Below are 19602 nucleotides of genomic sequence, written 5' to 3' on the forward strand. Positions count from 1 at the left end.
AAGAGGAGCAAGGGGCTACCACCAACCCTAATCATAGCCAGGATGAATGGCAGTGAGGAGAAGAACAGAAGTTGGAGATGCACTCACATGCAGGCGGTGAGAAGAACTTTCACGAAGGAAAGAAGAACTCTCACGAAGGAGAGAACGTGGTGCTTTGGTCTTACTTGATACCATGTCAAATCATCGAGTCCAATGACAACTTCTACATCTCTCTATTTTGAATTGGCTCTTTATTTTTATATTATATATATATATATATATATATATATAACTACATACTTATATCAAGTGCATCCTTTCCACCTATAATATTTGTCCACAAAGTCATTGTTCACTACCTTATAATAGGATCTTTTCCGAATTCTCTTTGTAGGGATTCAGATGATCGAATCGTGTCCGTTCATCGTACATCGTGCAGTTAGAAATTATTTAAAATTTAAAATTTAAAATTGAATATAAATAGTATCTAACGAAAACTGACCACAAGATATATGATGAACAGATACAATTGATTGATCCCCGGATCCTTACAAAGAGAATTTGGAGATGATCCTTGTCCTTGCAACAAAGCTTTGGAGAGGCACTGTGTAAATTAAAAAAAAATAAAAAAAAATAAAAAAAAACAAAGAAGAAGAAGAAGAAGAAGAAGTCAAACAAACAACGTAAGAATGTCTTACACTTCTTATAATGATTAAGAATGTATATCGGATAGATTTGTATTTGTAAAACGAAAGTTTCTAATCCAATTGTGTTGAAGAAAATTATACGGAAATATTTAAAATAAGAACGTGAGGTCACACGTCATAAAAAGCAAAGTTTTAAAATACATTAGGCGTTAGTTAGGCAGCATGTTGGGGCCTATGTAGATTTAAGTAAATCTATTATATTTCGTGTATATAAGTGTCTTTTTATACTTACAATATATATAATTTCATCATAAACTACAAAATAGAATGATGAAATATTGGAACATAATGAAAACATGGGGAACAAACATATTATGTGTGTTCATTTAAGTACACAACAAGTCCCTAATAATTTATTGTAAAAAATAAAATGCAAAATGAAAGTTATCTATTTTCTGTCTAAATGAGTCACAACCTAGGCGGGTGCCTAGGCTGGTCTGGACAGACTAGGCGGGTGCCTAGGCGGTCTAGGAGCCATTTTTTAATTTTCAAACGTCTAAGCATTAATTGGGATAGTAGCCAACTGTCTAGCCTAGACAAAACTTAAAAGACGTTAGACGGAAATTTTTAGAATAGTGATAAAAAGCACCACAATTCCATAATTACAAACTTAGCAAAAAAAAAATTTGATATAAACCTATCTTTTGAAATCTATATTTTCTCTTTCAACCTTTTCAAATCCCTCTCATTCTTTCTCATATTTTTTACATTTGTCTTTTCAACTCCTCTCTTTCAGCATATTATTATTTAAAATATATTATCTTCATAGTTTAATTTTAAGTGACAATTAAATGCAAATAAGATAATATCAATATACTTGATTTTTTACGAGATTCTTTTTTTCTCTCTTTCACTTAATGAAAGAGAAACTTTTTAAAAGCGACAAGCACGTTGTGGTAAGCAAAGAATGGCACACGGTAAAGATTATAACATGTGAACTAAGAGAGCCCATACGGAAAAGGAGGTAGATTGTCTTTCATTTCTTTCTATTTTATGCGATCACGGTTAAGTTATGTAAATATTTTATATTGATTTTTTTAATAGAGATAATAAGACAAAAAGTAATAGGAATATAAAATATTAACGTAATTTAACCGTGACCGTACAAATATAAGCAGATGGAAAGAGAATCCAAGCAGGAGGGCAGACAATAATGCTTTTGAACTACACGTGGAAAGTAATTCTACGCTCAGATGCGCATTAAATGAGGCAAATGTGATCTTAATAAATTTGTACTTCAGAAGTGGCGTCTCAATTAAAATTACATAGCAAACAGCTTGATGTAATTCACGGGCCATAAAAAAGCATCAGATAAACAAATTAGTCCAGAAATATTTGATAGGTAATTCGAATTTAAGACATCTTGTGGAAAAATGAAAAACAAATTATTATTTGGGCTTCGGATAATTTTGAAAATAAAATAAAAGAAAATAAACAATGCTTATTCCTCTTCATTCTTGGCCAATAACCATGTTTTTTGGACTCAAAAGAAGGATTTGGATCCTCACCAGATTCTCTCCATAAGGATCCTAAAGATCAACGAACACGAATCATTTATAAAAAATAGTGAGTCATAATTTTTTTCTTTTTTATATTTTTTATACAAAATAATAATATTTTATACGATTTTTTATCAACAATCCGCGTTCACGAGGATCCAAATCCCTCAAAGAATTCTTGTCCAGAGCAGACGATTAGGGTTACCGACACGTATGAGACATCTCTGTATTTGGAAAAAAAGAAAATAAATAAATAAAATAATAATAATAATAAGAAAAGAAAAAGAAAAAGAAAAACGAAGGAATGGGAGAAGCTTCTGGAAAAGACGTTAGAAGAAGAACCTACCACTCACACCCTCTCACAGCCTCCCTACTTCTTCTCGCTCCTTCCTTCCAATCCGCTCCAAATCACTTTACCTCCCTTTCTCTCTCTTCTCCGTGGGCCCCACAGTTCTTTTTCCCATGAAACAATAAAAAAAAGTTATTGTTTATTATTTTCTTTCCCTTTCCTTCTCGAACCCACGAATACGCCCTTTTCCCTTCTTCCTCCTACCATTTACTCCTCCTGCGGAACCTTCTAGAAACAACAAAAGCGAAATCCTCTCCCTCTCGCCCTCTCCTCCCTCTCCCTCTCCCTCTCCCTCTGAGCTGCTGCTTCCCGTACTGCCTGCTGCAACAAGATCGATCGAGTTGGCTTTCGTGTCCAATCTAACTTTTCTGTTCGGTTGGTGGGAAAATCCCTACTCTCTGTTCATCCCCAAACCTTTAAATCCACGCTTTGAAGGTAATACACGCCGGCTCCTTGATTTAATTCCTTTTTTTTTTTATTGAATTTTCCATTTCCAATACCTAGAAATCTAATTACACAAAAAATAATAGGAAGTAAAATTTCGTATCTCCAGAAATTTTTGTTTTCTAATCCTCCGCGGTTTCTCGGTAACCAAACGGAGCGTTAAATAATTTTAATTAAATAAAATAACGTTTATTTATTTATTTATTTGTTTGTTGAACGGATTTTTGATATATCAGTTGCTATTAGAGCCCAGATCTGAGAAGCCAAAGGCGAAAAAAACCATGTCCTCGTTGCCGGCCGAGCAGAACGGCGACTCGGCGCCTGCTGGAAGCGGTGGCGGCGGAGGAGATTCGCAGAGATCGCTTCCGACGCCGTTTTTGACCAAAACATATCAGCTGGTTGACGATCCATCCGTCGATGATTTAATATCGTGGAGCGAGGATGGATCGGCGTTCATCGTCTGGCGACCTGCCGAATTCGCCAGAGATTTGCTTCCCAAGTACTTCAAACACAACAATTTCTCCAGTTTCGTTCGCCAGCTCAACACTTACGTAAGCCTCCCTCACTTTCCCTCTTTTTCTCCCAGCCAAACAGGGATTCTTTTCTCGGCAACCGAACAGGATTGAGTCACTTCAGATTTACGGTTTCCTAATCTATTTTGCGATTGGATTTTGTAGGGATTCCGGAAAGTCGTGCCGGATCGATGGGAGTTCGCAAACGATTTCTTCAAGAAAGGCGAGAAAGGACTTCTCCGGGAGATTCAGCGCCGGAAAATCTCTCCATCGGTGTCGGCGGCAGCTACGGTTGTTCCGCCAGCGATGGCGGCGATATCGGCGTTGGCTCCCCGGGTGTCTCCGTCTAACTCCGGCGACGAGCAAGTGATCTCGTCGAATTCGTCTCCGGTGGCGGCTCCGGCAATGTTGGCGAGCCGAATCAGGAGCTCCACCTCCACGTCGGACGTTCTAGAAGAAAACGAGCGGCTGAGGAAAGAGAACATGCATCTGAGTCACGAGTTGACTCAGCTCCGCGGGTTATGTAATAACATATTGGCGTTGATGACGAACTACGCGTCTGGTCAGTTAGAGAGCGGTGGCGGAGGAGGAGGAGGAGGAGTAGTGGATGACGGTAGGACTTTAGAGCTGTCGCCGGTGAAAGAGGCTGAGCCTGCTGCAGAAGACGCCGGTTGCAACGGAGCGAACGCGGAGGCTTCCGGGGCGGAAGAGGAGGAGGAGGAAGAAGAGGAGGAGATGAGGCCAAGGTTGTTCGGGGTTTCGATCGGGGTGAAGCGCGTGAGGAGAGACGAAGACGAAGAGGAACAGCATCGGGAAGGCTCCGAGGGGGCGAAGCAAGAGCCGTCGGATGGGAGCTTGAAGCGCGATTGTGACGCCACGTGGCTGGAGCTCGGAAAGTGATTGAAAATGATCAGATGACGTAGGCGATTGTTGTTTATGGAAGCCGACAATGGAAGCGTGGACAGCAACGCACGGGGAGGAATGTGAGCACGTGCGAGATAATAACTGGGATGGCGCCACGTGGATGGAAAAGATAAGAACCGAAACCCGGGACGGTGTCGTATGGGCGGGAATGAGATCGCGTGATGACATATGAAGCGCGCCAGAGGACGGAAAGAAGACGGTCCCAAATGCTGAGGTTTTTATAGGTGGTGCTTCGTACATTATTTTTTTTACTTTTTGTACTCTTTTTACAATTTACTACCGTTTTATGAAATGAATTGAAAAAGATGGAGGAAAATTTAAGAAGCGTTTGAGGAAAATGAAGAAAAAAAGAAGTTGAAGATTTGCGTCATTTGAATTGCTTTGCTTGCAATTTGTAGTCAAAGACATTTACCAAACAAAAATGCATAGGGGGAGGAAGGAATTGACTCCTTCAACGTATAAGAAATCTGAGCTTTTATACGTTCATTTGAAATGCCTCCTGTAATTCAATTTTAATATTGTTTATTTTTTTCCTGAAATGAAAATGTGGTCATTTGCATTGTGGAAATTTAAAAATAAGGTTTTAACGAAACATTTTCGGTATTGTTCATTTTTAACGAAAAAGACATTTTTATTTTAAAAAGTCATTTATGATACTATTCACTTACAACATTCTTTTGTCTTTTTAATTAAAACTTAAAGTTTTTAAGTCATATTCATTATTTTTTCTATTTATTAAAATTAACCAAAATTTAGAGCTTATATAAAATTATAATCGTCGTTTGAAGTTTATGATAATTATAACTAAAACTAATATGAAAGTACTAATACATTTTTAATCCATCAAATTTTATTGTTTGAAGTCCTTGGATGTCCCCTCCTTTCATTTATTTTCTTTGAATTACAAGTGTAGTGCGGTATTGTTTATTGTGTCCGCTGAGTACCCTGCCCATCTATTTCCTTTTAATCTTGGAATTGATGTGCCATTTGCTTTATTGGTTACCTCTTTTTATTTTTAATAAGTTGCATGAGCACCTCTAGCAATGGGGATGAGGTCTTGAAGGCAGAAGCTGCTGCCAAGGTTTTTAAAAACACTAGGCACTAGTCGAGCGGTGGACTAGGGTCTAGCATTTAGGTGGACTGGGTGGATTTAAGGTTTAAAAAGTTTACTGAATGTGCTCTGAAATGTATAGGCTCATTCTCGTTCCCTAGGCAATAAGGATAGAGTTAACAACAACTCATCGGTTGAGATCCAACTCCAATTATCAGCATTTAAAGCGTTCATTGATTTTGCCGATAACTAGCTTTTCGGAAAGGGGCGAGCTAGTGCAAAGAGCTATTGGCTGTTCACAGTAAAAAACAGGAGGAAGTTCATAACTTTTCACTCATTAGGGGTATATTACTACTTTCATATCAAATTTTGGTTATAATTATCATAAACTTAAAATGGTGACTATAATTTCTTGTGGGGTTCATTTTTTTAGTTGTTTTTCCAAATTTCTCCAAAATTATTTGTGGTCATTTGGGGAAAAAAATTGGGGTTCTTGGGAGTGAATTTCTGGTGGAAAAATCGAGGGATCGAGTTTTTAGTGTGTAGGAATTGGTCAGTGGGGCTTTACGAACTGGGCCAAAAGCAATCAAATCTTCAATGAAAGTTAGCCGTTTGGCGATAGAGAGAATAAGATGCCGAGGAAGAACGGACAAGGTAGCCATCAAGTCGTCTGTGACTCAATCGAGTACGATTGTTCTAATAAAAACGAAATTCAAAGAATAAAAACACGAATAAATTATTAGAAATGGACTTTGATACGGCAAGGCCATATATATGGACTTCGAAAACCATGACCCTCCACGTTTTCATACTTCATGTAGAAAATGGTTATTTTTCTTCATTATCTACCTAGCATTATCTTTTTATGAAATATATGTAATTAGGCTCGAATTCCGGAGTGGTTCGATGCCTCAACAGAGAAGGATGAACAACCACAACCCAATGACCAAGTAATAATTATGTTTGGTGGACTGGTTGAGATAGGTTGTGACCAAATAAAATGAATTTGAGTCTCGTTCCTTATTTGTTGTGTCAAAATGTGAGATGGATAAGACTAAACATGATAGGTTATGAATCCCCAAAAGGAAGGATTATCTAACATATTCTTATACATGAACTACAAGTTTATCTTACAAGTTCATGCCTATCCAATCTCATCCTTAAAATCAATCATATCCAGCCGACCAAACGGGCGAGTCCTTTAGCTCGGAATTCGACCAATTCTCATCACTAAATGGCACCTCAAAAACTCTACACCAACTAGTTGTTGCGCCAAAAAATCATTTACGTTGTTAATATTGCAGAACCACCAATAAGGCCCCTGCTGATTCCACTAGATAAAAGCACGTAATTATAGTGTGATCATCGACAACTTGTGCGTAATTTGTCTGGCATCTTTGGATCCAAAACAAGAAGGGCTTCCAAAACCACAAGATACAACGACTGCGTAATTCGGTGTTCAAGAAGGGCTTGATGGTAAGTGATGAGTTGATTTTATACTATATGCTATTACCTATTCTTGGTATATTTTGATTATTATTTTGGTGAGATTTTGATGTTTTGCTAATATAGAACACGCGAACTTGTTTTGAGCAAAAAGTAATCAAACAGTAGAATTTTTGAGTGATTCCAATTGAAGTGGGTTCGTGAATCTGTCAAGAAGGTTATGTCAAAATTTCATAATTTTATCCCAAAACATCTGATTGTGGCGAATTAATTTATGCCTAGCGTTCAATGCTGGCATATTGGACTGTAGAGCTTATTTGTGACTTTTGAGCTGGAAGATGATGGATTTTGGAATTGGGCTCGTCTTGGAACTTAAATAGGAGGCCCTAATCTTTAATTCGAGTCGTTTTGGGCTTATTTTGGAGCCCTGAAGGTCTAAAAACGTGGCTATCTCTTTGATGGGCAAATTTCCTAGTCATAATAGGAATGTAATTTCTAGTTATCTTTTTATTATTTTATTTCCTAGTTTTTAGAAAACCTTTTCTATGAGGGTTTTAATTTAGAGTAGTATAAATAAGGCTACTTAGCCATTAGGTTTTTTTTTTTTTTTTTTTTTTTTTTTTTTGGTTCCCCCCGGGGTGGGGGGGGGGGGTGTGGGTTGGGGGTGAGGCATGCATTATTTTGGAGAATTTCAGACCTTTTACTTACAAGGTGTTTTCAATCATTTTCTAGTTAATATATTTTCTTTAGTTTTTATAGTTGTTTGTAGCTAATTTTCTTTTGATAGGGCGAAGCCACGAGCCTTAGCATGAATATGTGGTTTTATTAATTTGCTTATTAATTGAGGCATACTTGCTTTGAATTATTAATCACTACAATTAAACTATCTAATTGTCTTAGTGATTTGTGACCATTAGGGTTTTTAGACAAGTAATTTGATGCAATTTTTGTTGGAACATCACCCTGAAATTGAGGAGGGGCTTCTTGTGATTAGTAATTGTAAGTTCACTTAAGCCAAACATCACGCTCTTAAGGGTTGCATGGTTTTTCAAAAGGTTTTCACAAAGTTTAATGAGTCTTGCATATTTATATTTGATTTGAACATCACAGACGGGTTGCATGTTAAATATATGTTTTCGCTTGAACATCACGAGGAAAATATGCATTAGGAAAACCTAACCTTCAAAGCATGTATGTAGAAATTCATAAGTAATTGGTAAAATTGCATAGGATTGTTAATGGTGACGGCAAAACCCTAATGTCTAAATTGTTTTCCAAAGCCTTTGTCTTTTGCTTTCTTTACTTTGTCAATTATTTAATTATTTTTATTTAAAATCGTTTTTATTATTTTAAATTCCAAAATCAACCTTTTCAAAATTTTGTTCTAAATAATTAGCCAAGGATTAGTTTAAATACAAATTATTCATTCAATCCTAGTGGAAAAACGACTTTGCTTGAGCTGCTATACTACGATAACTTTGTACTCTTGCAAGTATTTTTAAGTGTTTTTATCCCTACTTTTGTAGGCGGTAAAAATCCTATCAGTAGGTCACAGTTGAACATCATGGAGCTTATCAAGTATTTTCGCAATATTGGGCAACTCAACTAGTGTCTTCTTAAACGGATGCAACATCCACAAGAAGAATGACAAGACTTCCATTGCGCTTCTAGCAGATTAATCTTGTACATCTTATCATTTCCGATTGAAGGCGTAAAACCTTCTACTTGAACTATCACTTGTCTTCTAGTAATAAAGTCTTTCATCGTGGTCAACTCCACGACTTACCACACCAAAACCAATAACATCTTCCCTGAAAACTATCCGTCGGTGATCGACCCTATGAGATCTTGGGGAAGATTCGATCAGTTATGCATGATGCATCAGAGATCTGCGTAAGGGTGTCGAAAACTTAACTAAAAGTTAAGGTACAAGGAACGGTGCAGCAGCAGAGAGTGCAGATAGCAACACTACCAGTAATCTAGTAGTAGCCATGTGACCCAGCAGCTTTGTATCTCTGTTGATATCCATGATTCACAAAACAGCACCAAAAGTGAAGAATTTATTCTCCCAAGTTTTGAAAATAACACAACGAAATTCTCTTGATCCGATCCGTCGGCTATGATCCAATACTCAATAACTCAGTGTGTGACTTGTTCTTCATCATATATGTTTATGTTTTGTAATGTTGCATTGGAAGAAATCAAACCCGGAGATCGTATACTGTTGAAAACATGAAATTACTGTTGAGAAAAAAGCAGTAAACCTACAACTATAATTAGCACTGACTTGGACTCCTAGGTTATTGGACCTATAATGTATCCTCTATGAGTTGGGACAATATTTACATGTAATAAAAGCCCACCTTTTAGTTATCGTCCTAATGAGTTTGGGTCAAATCTATATTATGACATGTTTACTTATATGTGTTGGGGCCCAAAAATGTCACACTAATTTAACCAAGTCTCAAGGTCCAATTGTCATGTAAAGCCTATACTTAAGCCCAAATACATGCCAAGGCACGAGAATGAGGAATATATTTACAAACATGCCACGCCATGGTGATTAAGTTGGATACTCACGCCATGCTCATGCCTACTCATCATGCCATGCTTCCTCATGCTAATCATTGTCATGCTAAGCCTATGTCACATATATGGGGCTTGTCAAGTGGATTGCAGTGTGGATGTTTATGCAAGGTTATTGGGCCTACATGGAATCGGGGTCATGGAAAACTTTGGGTTGCTTGGGGACCCAAAGATCTAAGCCCATACCCTTTGTATTTTAGGCATGCAACATTGAGAGAGAATTAGCCTAGTTTACCTCTTTTCCTAGCAAGCCAACTCCCTTAGTTATGATGAAACTAGATTCTTGCATTACATGCATGTTAAGCCTAGCAAGTCAGGCATTTAATGCTGACTTTCCCTTCCTAGCATGTACAGACAACCAATGTGAGAAAGCCATGAGGCGCGCTACCAGAAGTAGTATGTGGATGACCACCCTGGGAAAGCCATGTCTCAGAAAGAAGCAAACGGCAAGTCTTAATAGTGCATCTATCTTACACCAAAAGGTGAATAATATAACAGCTAAGGAAAGGAAGGGAAGACCAAGCCACAAACGGAGAATCCTTTGAAGCCTAGAGAGTTACCCTTCATCTACAAAAGGAGATGCAGAGTAACACAGGGTGAGAGATATATCGTAGTGAGAGAGAACCACCTAGGATGAATCCTAGAGAGTTCTATTTAGCTCAGAAGCACACTCCAAGCCTTATGACTCACCATTCACGAAACCTTAGTAATTCCCATAGCTATCCATCAAACATCTCAACCATTAAAAGCCTTACTATCACCCTGGGAAAGCTCAAATCATGCAGCTAAGAATGTCATGTGTTGATGCAAATTTGATAAAAATTCACCTGCAAAACAATCAACACCTTTGATCCAAGGACCTAAGCCTCACGCGCCCACGGGGTGTGGGGGGGGGGGGGGGGGTTAGGCTAATGGATCTCCAATGCCTAAGTTTCTCTAAGAAGAGTAAAGTGTTTAGGGCTAGCAAAGGCTTACTGAAATTTGGTAGAATATGGGGTATATATAGGGGAGTGACCGGCCATGGTGTTAGGGTTTTACCCTACACATGGCGGCATCCTATTGGTCAAGGTTTATTGAGAAATATTCTCAAGATATTAAATAGGAAATAATATCTTGAGATAATGGAGTAATTATCTCTAATTGATTTAAATTAGGATTACTTACTTGAATGAAGTCAATCTTCAATTGGAAATGTATTAAAGATAAGATTTGGGTAATTAATCATTATATTTAATACTTTGACTTTTCCTTGCCAAGGGCAGGTGAGCTGTGGGCCTTCAGGGGTGTGAGCTGTGCGTGAGAGTATATGAGGAGTCTACCCATTTATTGAGGGCAATCTTGTATTTCTTAGGCAAAAGTCCATGTGTCACCTCTAGAATTTTTGGGATTATTTTAGGCTCCACAAATGCCCCCACACTTGTTGGGCTATACGTAGGAAAATGGCAGTAGGTGAAGAAAGCCCAAGTTGCATGGGCTTGTAGAGTTGTTTCCCAATTTGAACTAGATATCCTTCTTTGACTTGAAGATAGACTCTTTTAGGAAAAGGAAACCAATTGCCCCCAATACCTATTTAATTCTGCCTTAAGCAAGGGATTAAATAAATTTGGAGAACAATCTTCATTCCAACAAGGAAGAGAGAAACTAGAGGAAATTTGTTCCCCTTCCCCTAGCTCCCTTCTTTTCTTGCCCTTGCAAAAAGTCATTTCTCGTTGTTGTTCTTCTTCTCCGCATCGCACCAAGGTAAGAAAAAAGTAATTTTCTTTGTATTCTTAGGTGACGCTGTCGCATGGCAGCCGTTGAGGTGATACAGCACATCAGCTGGCAGGGGCCAAGAGTTGGCTCAGCGTGGGTCAAGGAGGTAGCGTGGCAAAGGCCACGGCTTAGGCTGCTCAACTCAGCTGAAACCAAAGGCAGCTGCACAGTTGGGGCTGCAACTTAAGGCGCTGGGGCACAATGCATAGTGAACCACCAGGCTCGAGCTCTTTCTGGGGGCTTGAATCTGACATAGGCCAATCAGGCATGCTAGATGGTGTAGAACAGCTAAGGTCTCGCCATAGGTTGCTCGATGCCTCAAGCAAAGGTGATTATGAGTTGGCGAGGTGAACGGCGCATTGAGCGCGAAGCTTGGCGAGCTGCGAGGCTCTAGCCTTTTTAGATTTTGACTTGGCATGGGCAAAGTATGTCGAGGTAGGCTCGAGTTTGCTATACCGTGGAGGACAGAAAGGAAAGAGGCATGAGGTGCCATATTTCTTGCTTATGACCTGGGCCACAAGTCGGGCTTCATGAGCCATGAATTGCATGGCTGAGGCCATAACTTGGGCACAAGGCGCTGTGCTTGGCAGGTTGGACACAAGCTCGTTCTGCTAAAAAGAGAAAGATGTCGGCTGAGGTCTATATGGGTCAGGCATTATCTAGGGAGAAGAGTTTGTCGTTCATCTGACTTTTCCCAAGGTGACGAAAATGATCATTGAGCCTAAGCCTGTGAAACCTGTTACTCCAAAGGTAGCCACGACCATTGCTGAGAAAATTGCCCAACGAAAAATTTCGATGGTGCCCATAGTGTCTAGGTTTGTGTCAAAGCGTGCCTCATAAGCTAAGTCTGGTTTGACTTCTGATAGGCTTGCCGCTATGAAGAACGGGAAGGTGGATTATGTTGATAAGGTGGCGTCTGGGCCTGTTTTTCATTCCGTTGCAACTGATTCGTCTATTGAGAAAGGGAAGTTTGCTCTCACGGGCAGTTGTGAGAGATTCACCGAGTTTGAAGTTGGGAAGTTTCTCAAGATTAGTGCGCTTCTGAAGGCTGACTTACTTAAGGATGTCAATGCATGCGCCAAGTTTATTGATGGAGTTGGGAAAGTTATCGGCTCAAACTCTTTTGCGAAATGTCTTGCCTATAGGAGAAAGTCTTCCCTGATTGCTATAATGCATAAGACTTTGATGTTAGCAGCTGAGTCTATGAGCGTCGATCAGGATGCTATCAAGTGTGCTAAAGAGGCCGAAGTGGGGTTAACAGCTTAGCTTCGCTCTGTTTTGAAAAGATCGAAAAGCTCGAATTTGAACTCGCCATTTTGAAGAAGTCTGATGTCTCTGCCCCCAATTTTATGCCGCTGGATACCGTTCATCATGAGGTCGTCTATTTGAAGGGTAAGCTTAGTGCGACTCAAGCAATGTTAGAAGCTGCAGAGAATGAAGTTAATTGTGTTGCACCGGTGGTCAAGGACCTTGAGCGTGTCAATTCGGAGCTACGATTTGCTTGTTTTGCCAAAGACGATGAGCTTGTCTTCATGCATGTTGAAGTGTCTCGTCTCAAGGATGTTGCCGGTAAGCTTGAGTCCAAGGAAGTGGATATACAAGGTACATTTTCTGTTAGCGATAACCTAAAAAATGAACTAGGTAAGCTGCATGATGCTCACACTAGGCTTGTTGAAGAGAATGTGTAGCTGGATAATGAAAAGGTAGGCCATGAAGTGGCGTTTGCTTCTTATCAGGCTGATTTCTACAAGCTTGGCTATGTAGACCATCTTCAGGGTAGGCTGTCAGATTATGAGTTTTTCAAGAATGACTTCAAGACTTTTATCCATTTCTCAAGTTGATTTGCTTCACTTCTCGTTTGAGGCTGCCTTTGGTGGAGCAACTAAGGGTTAAGCAGTTTAAGCAGGAGCGGCTGAGGATGGGCTAATAGAAACTTTGGCTGCTGAGAGCTTAGTAGTCAAGGGTCTAGTGGTTACACAAGCTGCCGATGAGTAATCTTTTTGCTTAGACTTAGGAATTTTCTTCTTTTCCTTTTCATTTTGCTTTATTTGAACTTTGTTGGCATTCAAACCGGTTTATCAATTTGCCGAAAATTTAATAAACAGATTTCCTTGCTTTGCTTTGCTTCATCCTTCTATTTTGCCATGTTTTTTTGCAGAATTTTACCGTAGGTTAGGCTGTTGGGTGAGCTGCCTCAATGAAGCAATCAATCCCACGTCGTCACTTAGGTTTTAGTCTCGGCTTTGATGCTCAATGAGCTTTACCTGCATGAGGAAAAAATGCAAGATTTCTAACTTATAGAGTTAGCGGTCAAACTTTTAGCCTGCGAAGAAAGCAGACAAGTTTGCGTAGCTGCTATAGTCATGAATCTCATCTTTAGCAGCTGCATGAGCCTTGGCCCTCCCGGGGCTTGTTGCGAAATTTTTAACTTATAGGGCTAGCAGCCGGACACCTTTTTCTTGTAGAAAGCAGAGGAATCCACGTAGCCACTATAATTGTACATTTCGGCTTTAGCTCTTGCAAAACTTCATCGTAGACCGTTGGCCAGAAGTGTTGCTTTTAAATAAGCAAATGGGACTGTGTTGTCATAATATGTGTAAGTCTCGGCTTACAGATTGCCTAGGGCTACCAGCCATTAGGTCGTCAGCCGGGTGTCTTACTTACAAAAGCAAATAACATGCATGACCACTTTAGGTGTTGGCCCTGGCTCTCAGAGGCATTTTAGGCTTAAGGTGTAGGCGAAATCGCGCCTCAGAGGCAATATCCTTCCAAGCTGCTGGTCTCTTGATCTTTTAAGCTGCACGTAGCTCGATACGGATCTCTTGGGCATTAATTGTAATTGATTCTGTAAGTCGCTTAACTAGTATTACAACACTTTAGAGTAGAGTTACATTCATTAAAACTTGCACGTCGAGGACGGACCATCTAGTCACACGGATTCTTTAGTGGGTAGGGATCCTGCACTTAGTGTCTTTTCTAGTTAGAGACCCGAGCTCCCGCTGAACTGAATCCTTCAGTCGACTAAGTCTTTTTTGGAAAAAGTCTATTGTGGCCAATTTTGGGAGCAGTCTGACATAGGTAGTCAATGCATTCAGGGGAAACTGAGTAGTTGCAAAACCCATCCACATCTAGATATTCCATAGCAGTTTACTTTCTCGCACTGGAGAGCAAACCCAGATGGGTGTTGGGGAATTAGTTTACCCCCTCGCACTGAAAAGTATACCCAGATAGGTGTTGAGGAATTAGTTAACCCTTTCGCATTGGAAAGCAGACCCATATGAGGTTTTGAGCTAAGAACCTTCAGGTCGTCACAAGGCAATAGGCAGCGGAGATGTGGTCCTGAGAAGGATATGTGAACGAGAATGTCGTTCCATATGCAATATTGTGCTGCCTTCATTTGGAGCTTTCTGGACTCCAATCTTTCTGCAAGCAGCATTCTGTTGACTATGTAGTCGATGATGAGATCCTGCTAACTCAGAGTTGTATTACCACCTTGACTGTTGGTTCCTCATCTATGCTCGGCTTCTCCAAGTACTTGACCAGAATAGAGTGCTTAAGTTAATGGTCTAAAGCAGAGCTTAGGCTTGTTAGTGCGTATGTGTGGGCATTTTTTGCTCGTGGAACCTAAGTAAGTGTGTACGCCTATAACGTCACCAGCTGCTCTCGTACCTTCTCGAGGTATCGGGCCATCCTTGGATGTTTTGTTGCGTGCTCCCCTAAGGTTTGGTTGGTGATCAATTGGAAATCAGAATAGATTGCGAGCTTCTTCATTGCTAGGTCTTTAACCAATCAGAGACCTGCTAGTAGGGCTTCATACTCTACTCCGTTGTTTGATGCTTTGAAGCTTAGAGTGTTCGCCTGCTCGAGCATCGAACCGTCTGGGGTAGTGAGAACTAGGCCTACTCTCTATCCCTAGTAGTTGGATAATTTGTCGACGTGAAAACATAAAAAATCTCCTACAGGTGGGGTTGTTGTGGCTATGGTGTGCTTGGCTGCCTTTAAAGCGTTTCTAGGCCAAGTTGATGTGCTCATCGGAACATTTGCCAGTTTTCGCGCCTTTAATGTCGTGCGTCTAGATTGTGCAAAATATTGCGTCATGACGATGAATGTGTACGTTTAAAGGTACGGCTTAAGCTTCCCGATTGCAACAACTACCGCCAAAATCAAAGTTTTGTTTTTCAGGTATCTGATTTCTACATCAATGAAAGCTTTTGAACTGTGGAATACAGGTGGTCGGGCCCCTAGCTCTTTTTCATATAAGGAGTTCATTGCTGCTTCATATACCACCATATAGATGCATAGATCATCTACTGCTTCCGGCTTGGACAGTTAGAAATGTGATGTCAGGTACTTCTACAAGTCTTGGATTGATTTATTGCATTTCTTGTCCTATTTGTCTTTTTACACCCTATTGATTGCCTTAAAAAAGGCCTTGTATCGGTCAGTGGATCGCGAGAGGAAACATTTAAGTACAGTTGCTCGCCAGGTCAGACCTTGGATCTCCTTTAGAGTAGTAGAGGACTTTATATCTAAGATCGTTCTGATCTTCTTTAGATGTGCACCTGACAGGGTTAAGCTTTGTCAGTGGTTTCCATGCATAAGAATCCACCCAGCTGCTTTATTACGAGTCTTTATGCTGACTTGCTAGTCTGCGTTGCTCTTCTGCATGTCATGCGTGTTTATGCCATAATCGCGGTGTATGTGGTTCATCCTGGGCTACTCGTCATCGCGCTTGACGAAGACTACCAGTAGAACTCGAGTTGGACTACTTTCACGCTCTTCTCTATTTGTCATGTGGCTGCATACTTCGGTGCCTCACAAGAGGATCTTCTTATGGGCCTAACCTTGTATGGACGCTTCGCTTGGAATGTCCTGAGTGTTCATCGGAGTATAGGCCCAACCTTGAATGCATATTGATTAGTGACCCAAGTCAAGAATGAACGATTCTCTGCACATTGAGGTGGAAAATGACGTTTTTTTAGGGTCCAAACGAGAGTGCACATTACTTGAACACACGGTTTGTGGTGGGCTGAGTGACTCTTTGCCGGGACATCACTAGAACGAGTCACGTTCTTCCACCATTGTCATGCTTTGGGACACTTCGTCTAGGGTGCACTGCATCTCATGCACTTAATAAGTTGGTTCACCAAGGTGGTTTGTTACTCGATGGTGCTTGTCAAATTGGCAACCTGCTGGGGCAGGTGGTGCTCGTCACTTAGATTGGAAGAATATGGATAATAAGCGTCTTTATGTGTAGTGGAAGAGTAGTGGACTGCAGTTACAAAATAGGCATTCCTACTAAAAAGCAGGGTGAAAATAACCTTGGGTCTATCGTGAGACCGATGGCCGGAATGTGAATCGCCAGAAGTGGCCTCGAATTAGACTCGATTGTTGGCCGGTTCGCTAGCCGGCCAACCCGACTAAGTGGTCGGAGTATGCGTGGGGGCATCCAAGGGTGGCCCGTGGGCCGGCTGACGTTGGGCCGCAACTTGCTCCTTGCCAGCTTAGGCTTAGTTAACAGCGAGCTGGGCCTAGGCCACCTACCCGTGGGCTGCTTTTATTGACTGGGCCAACTTTGTTGGGCTCATATGGGCCTGTTGTACAGCTAGGCTTGCTATTGTAATGGGTTGGGCCTCCTTGCCTAGGCCTGCTATGATAGTTGCCAAGTATTGAGCCTTTTGCTCGTGGGCTAAGAAATGGACCTAGGCCTCCTGCCCAGGGTTTTGAGGGCTAGGGCGCTACAAGGGCAGTGGTGCCGGTATTTGGGCCGTGGCCTGGCGACCTTGCAGTGGTTGTTGGGTCGCGGTGGTGGCAGTGGGGCTCCTCCCGCACATTGCATTAAGCCTTGAGGATCGCCGTCTTAGGGCTATGTCATCGTCTCCACTCTCTAGTCCGATCCTTGTACTTATAGGGTTTCGTTCGTCGTGGTTTTTGAATTTTCTACCATTCCTTTCTCCAGGGATTAATTAAGAAACTTTTCTAGGAAAAATTAATTGATACGGCGTGTGAGAAATTCAACATAACAAAAAATTCAAGAAACCAAATGCAAGAGGCTTATTCGAGTATTTAAATCAGCTCTCAATGAAAGCACCAATTTGTGGATAAAAATTTTCGTCGTCTTTAGCTTTGATGAAAATGCACCTGTAAAACAATCAACACTTTTGATCAAAGACCTAAGCCTCACGCGCCCACGAGGTAAGGGGGTTAGGCCAATGGATCTTCCATGCCTAAATTAGTTTATCTGAGAAGAGTAAAATGTTTAGGGTTTTTAGGGGTAGCAAAAGCTTACCTAAATTTGATAGAATGTGGGGTATATATAGGGGAGTGGCTAGCCATGGTGTTAGGGATTTACCTTACACATGGCGGCTTCTTGTCCAAGGTTTATGGAGAAGTATTCTCAAGATATTAAATATGAAATAATATCTTGAGATAATAGAATAATTATCCCTAATTGATTTAAATTGGGATTACTTACTTGAACGGAGTCAATCTTTGTTCGCAAAACAAAGATAATTAAACTTAAACATTAAAAACAAAGATAGAATACACCTAGAAACACTCCATGTGGCTCTTCCTTCCTTCCTTGCTGCGCACAATGGGGATTTATGTGAATTTAGGCTTTTGAGGTGTGGTGGATGGTGTTGTGTGAAATTGTGGTAGAGGGTGATGGTTTATGAGTGTTGCGGCATCATGTATTTATAGGGTGAAGGGAAGGCACGAAATTGGGCTGAAAAGGAAAGGAATTAGGGCTCCAAATCATCAAAGAACAAGGACACTTTTAATCAGATTCCAAGGAGGACAAGGAATGGTCCTTGTGGCAGATTCTAGAACTTCTAGAAGGGTTACATGTGGCATAAACTTAGGGCACGAAAATAGGGCTTCTAGAACCTGATATTTAGGTGATTTAATGTGAAAAAAGAGTCCTCTTTGAAGCTAAAATTAAGGTAGGAAAAGATTAGGATAGGATAAGATAAGATAAGGTTGGATAAGGTTTGGATAAGATAAGGTAATTTGGATAATATTCCCTCTTTGTGGCTGATTCCTTATCCTCCAAGTCTTTGATTTAATTCTTCCAGATGTTAAGCACATTCCTAGCCTCTTTTGATCTTCAATTTCGTCCATCCACCTTGCTCCATGCATATGCAATCCATTCCAAGCCAAAAACTGCTATAAAATGCTCAAAGTTGCACTTGTTTGCCAACTTTGTCAATTGAACCTGAAAACACACGAAAATAGCTTAAAACACTCTAACAAGTAGAAATTAGATATGTAAATGCAAGAAAACAAGTTAACTAAGTCGCATAAATATGCTTCTATCAAATTAATCCTTATCTTTAATACTTTGACTTTTCCTTGCCAAGGGTAGATAAGATGTGGGTAGTCGTATTCAGCTGCTGGGACCTTCAGGGGTGTGAGCTGCGCGTGGAGGAGCTTGCCCATTTATTGAGGGCAATCTTGTCTTTCTTGGGCAAAAGTACATGTGTTGCATCTAGAATTTTTGGGATTATTTTAGGCTCCACACCATGCAACCATGCAAATCCCTTCTCTCTCATTTTAAACTGATAATCTTCTAATTTCTACACCATGCTTCGCTTGAGCAAGTCATTATCTAGATCATTCATGTTATCTTCAAGCCATTGATGTTACCGGGGTATTTCCTAAGACAAGCTAACTCTTTCGAGATATTTAGGGTTGAGACAGGACGGAGATTTGGGTTTTTGAACTTATTGGCCCAGCCCATTAGATGTTGTCGTTGGCTGGGTTAGGATGGGATAAGGGATATGAAAAAGAGGAGGTTGCAACTGCTGTTTAAAAAAAATTAAAAAAAAAAAGAAAAAGGATCAACTAGTAACTTCGACATGGTAAATTACTTTTTGGGAGGTCGGGAAGACTTATATAAGCATTTCAACTTTTCCTGGACACCATCTTGTGATTTTCTAGCGGCTTGAATCAAACGCAAGACGTACCGTGTAGAATACGGGCCTGAAATTCATCCCCAATCACTGAGCCACGGCTGCTGCTTCTCTCCCCCATTTTTTCATCAGTTTTACTTTTTATTTTAGGGTTTTTGTTCTCTTCATCTATGGAGAACTAATCTTCCTAGCTATGGATGGGAGGGAAATTTATATTGCGATTATGTAGTTTTATTATTTTGATTCTATTCTAGAGTTTCAATGTTAATTTTACATTGTGGATGTTCAATGGAATTTTTTTATTTATTCTATTTTCGAATTGATGAATATCGGTTATGATTCATAGGTTCAATCATGTTTTTCCTATAGTTTTGTTTTAACATTCATGCTTTTCGTGAATGGAATAAATTAGTAGATTGGTACGACTTCAGTGAAGTAAT

At 40.3% G+C, this 19602-nt stretch overlaps 1 protein-coding gene across 3 annotated transcripts; it reads left to right on the forward strand.

Moving 5' to 3' along the window:
* The first annotated feature begins 2606 nt into the window (after positions 1 to 2606).
* Positions 2607 to 4773, forward strand: LOC137722906 (heat stress transcription factor B-2b). 3 transcript variants are annotated; one of them, XM_068462025.1, is made up of 3 exons: positions 2607 to 2969; positions 3232 to 3529; positions 3656 to 4773. In XM_068462025.1, the coding sequence occupies exons 2-3, from the start codon at positions 3260 to 3262 to the stop codon at positions 4388 to 4390; spliced, it is 1005 nt and encodes a 334-aa protein (XP_068318126.1). In that variant the 5' UTR covers positions 2607 to 2969; positions 3232 to 3259; the 3' UTR covers positions 4391 to 4773. The 3 variants fall into 3 exon arrangements, with proteins under 3 accessions (XP_068318126.1, XP_068318125.1, XP_068318124.1); XM_068462024.1 differs by having other exon boundaries at positions 2608 to 2969; positions 3225 to 3529; XM_068462023.1 differs by having other exon boundaries at positions 2609 to 2969; positions 3215 to 3529.
* The last annotated feature ends 14829 nt before the right edge of the window (positions 4774 to 19602 follow it).

The sequence above is a fragment of the Pyrus communis genome, chromosome 17 (genome assembly GCF_963583255.1).
Source record: "Pyrus communis chromosome 17, drPyrComm1.1, whole genome shotgun sequence".
Taxonomy (NCBI): domain Eukaryota; kingdom Viridiplantae; phylum Streptophyta; class Magnoliopsida; order Rosales; family Rosaceae; genus Pyrus; species Pyrus communis.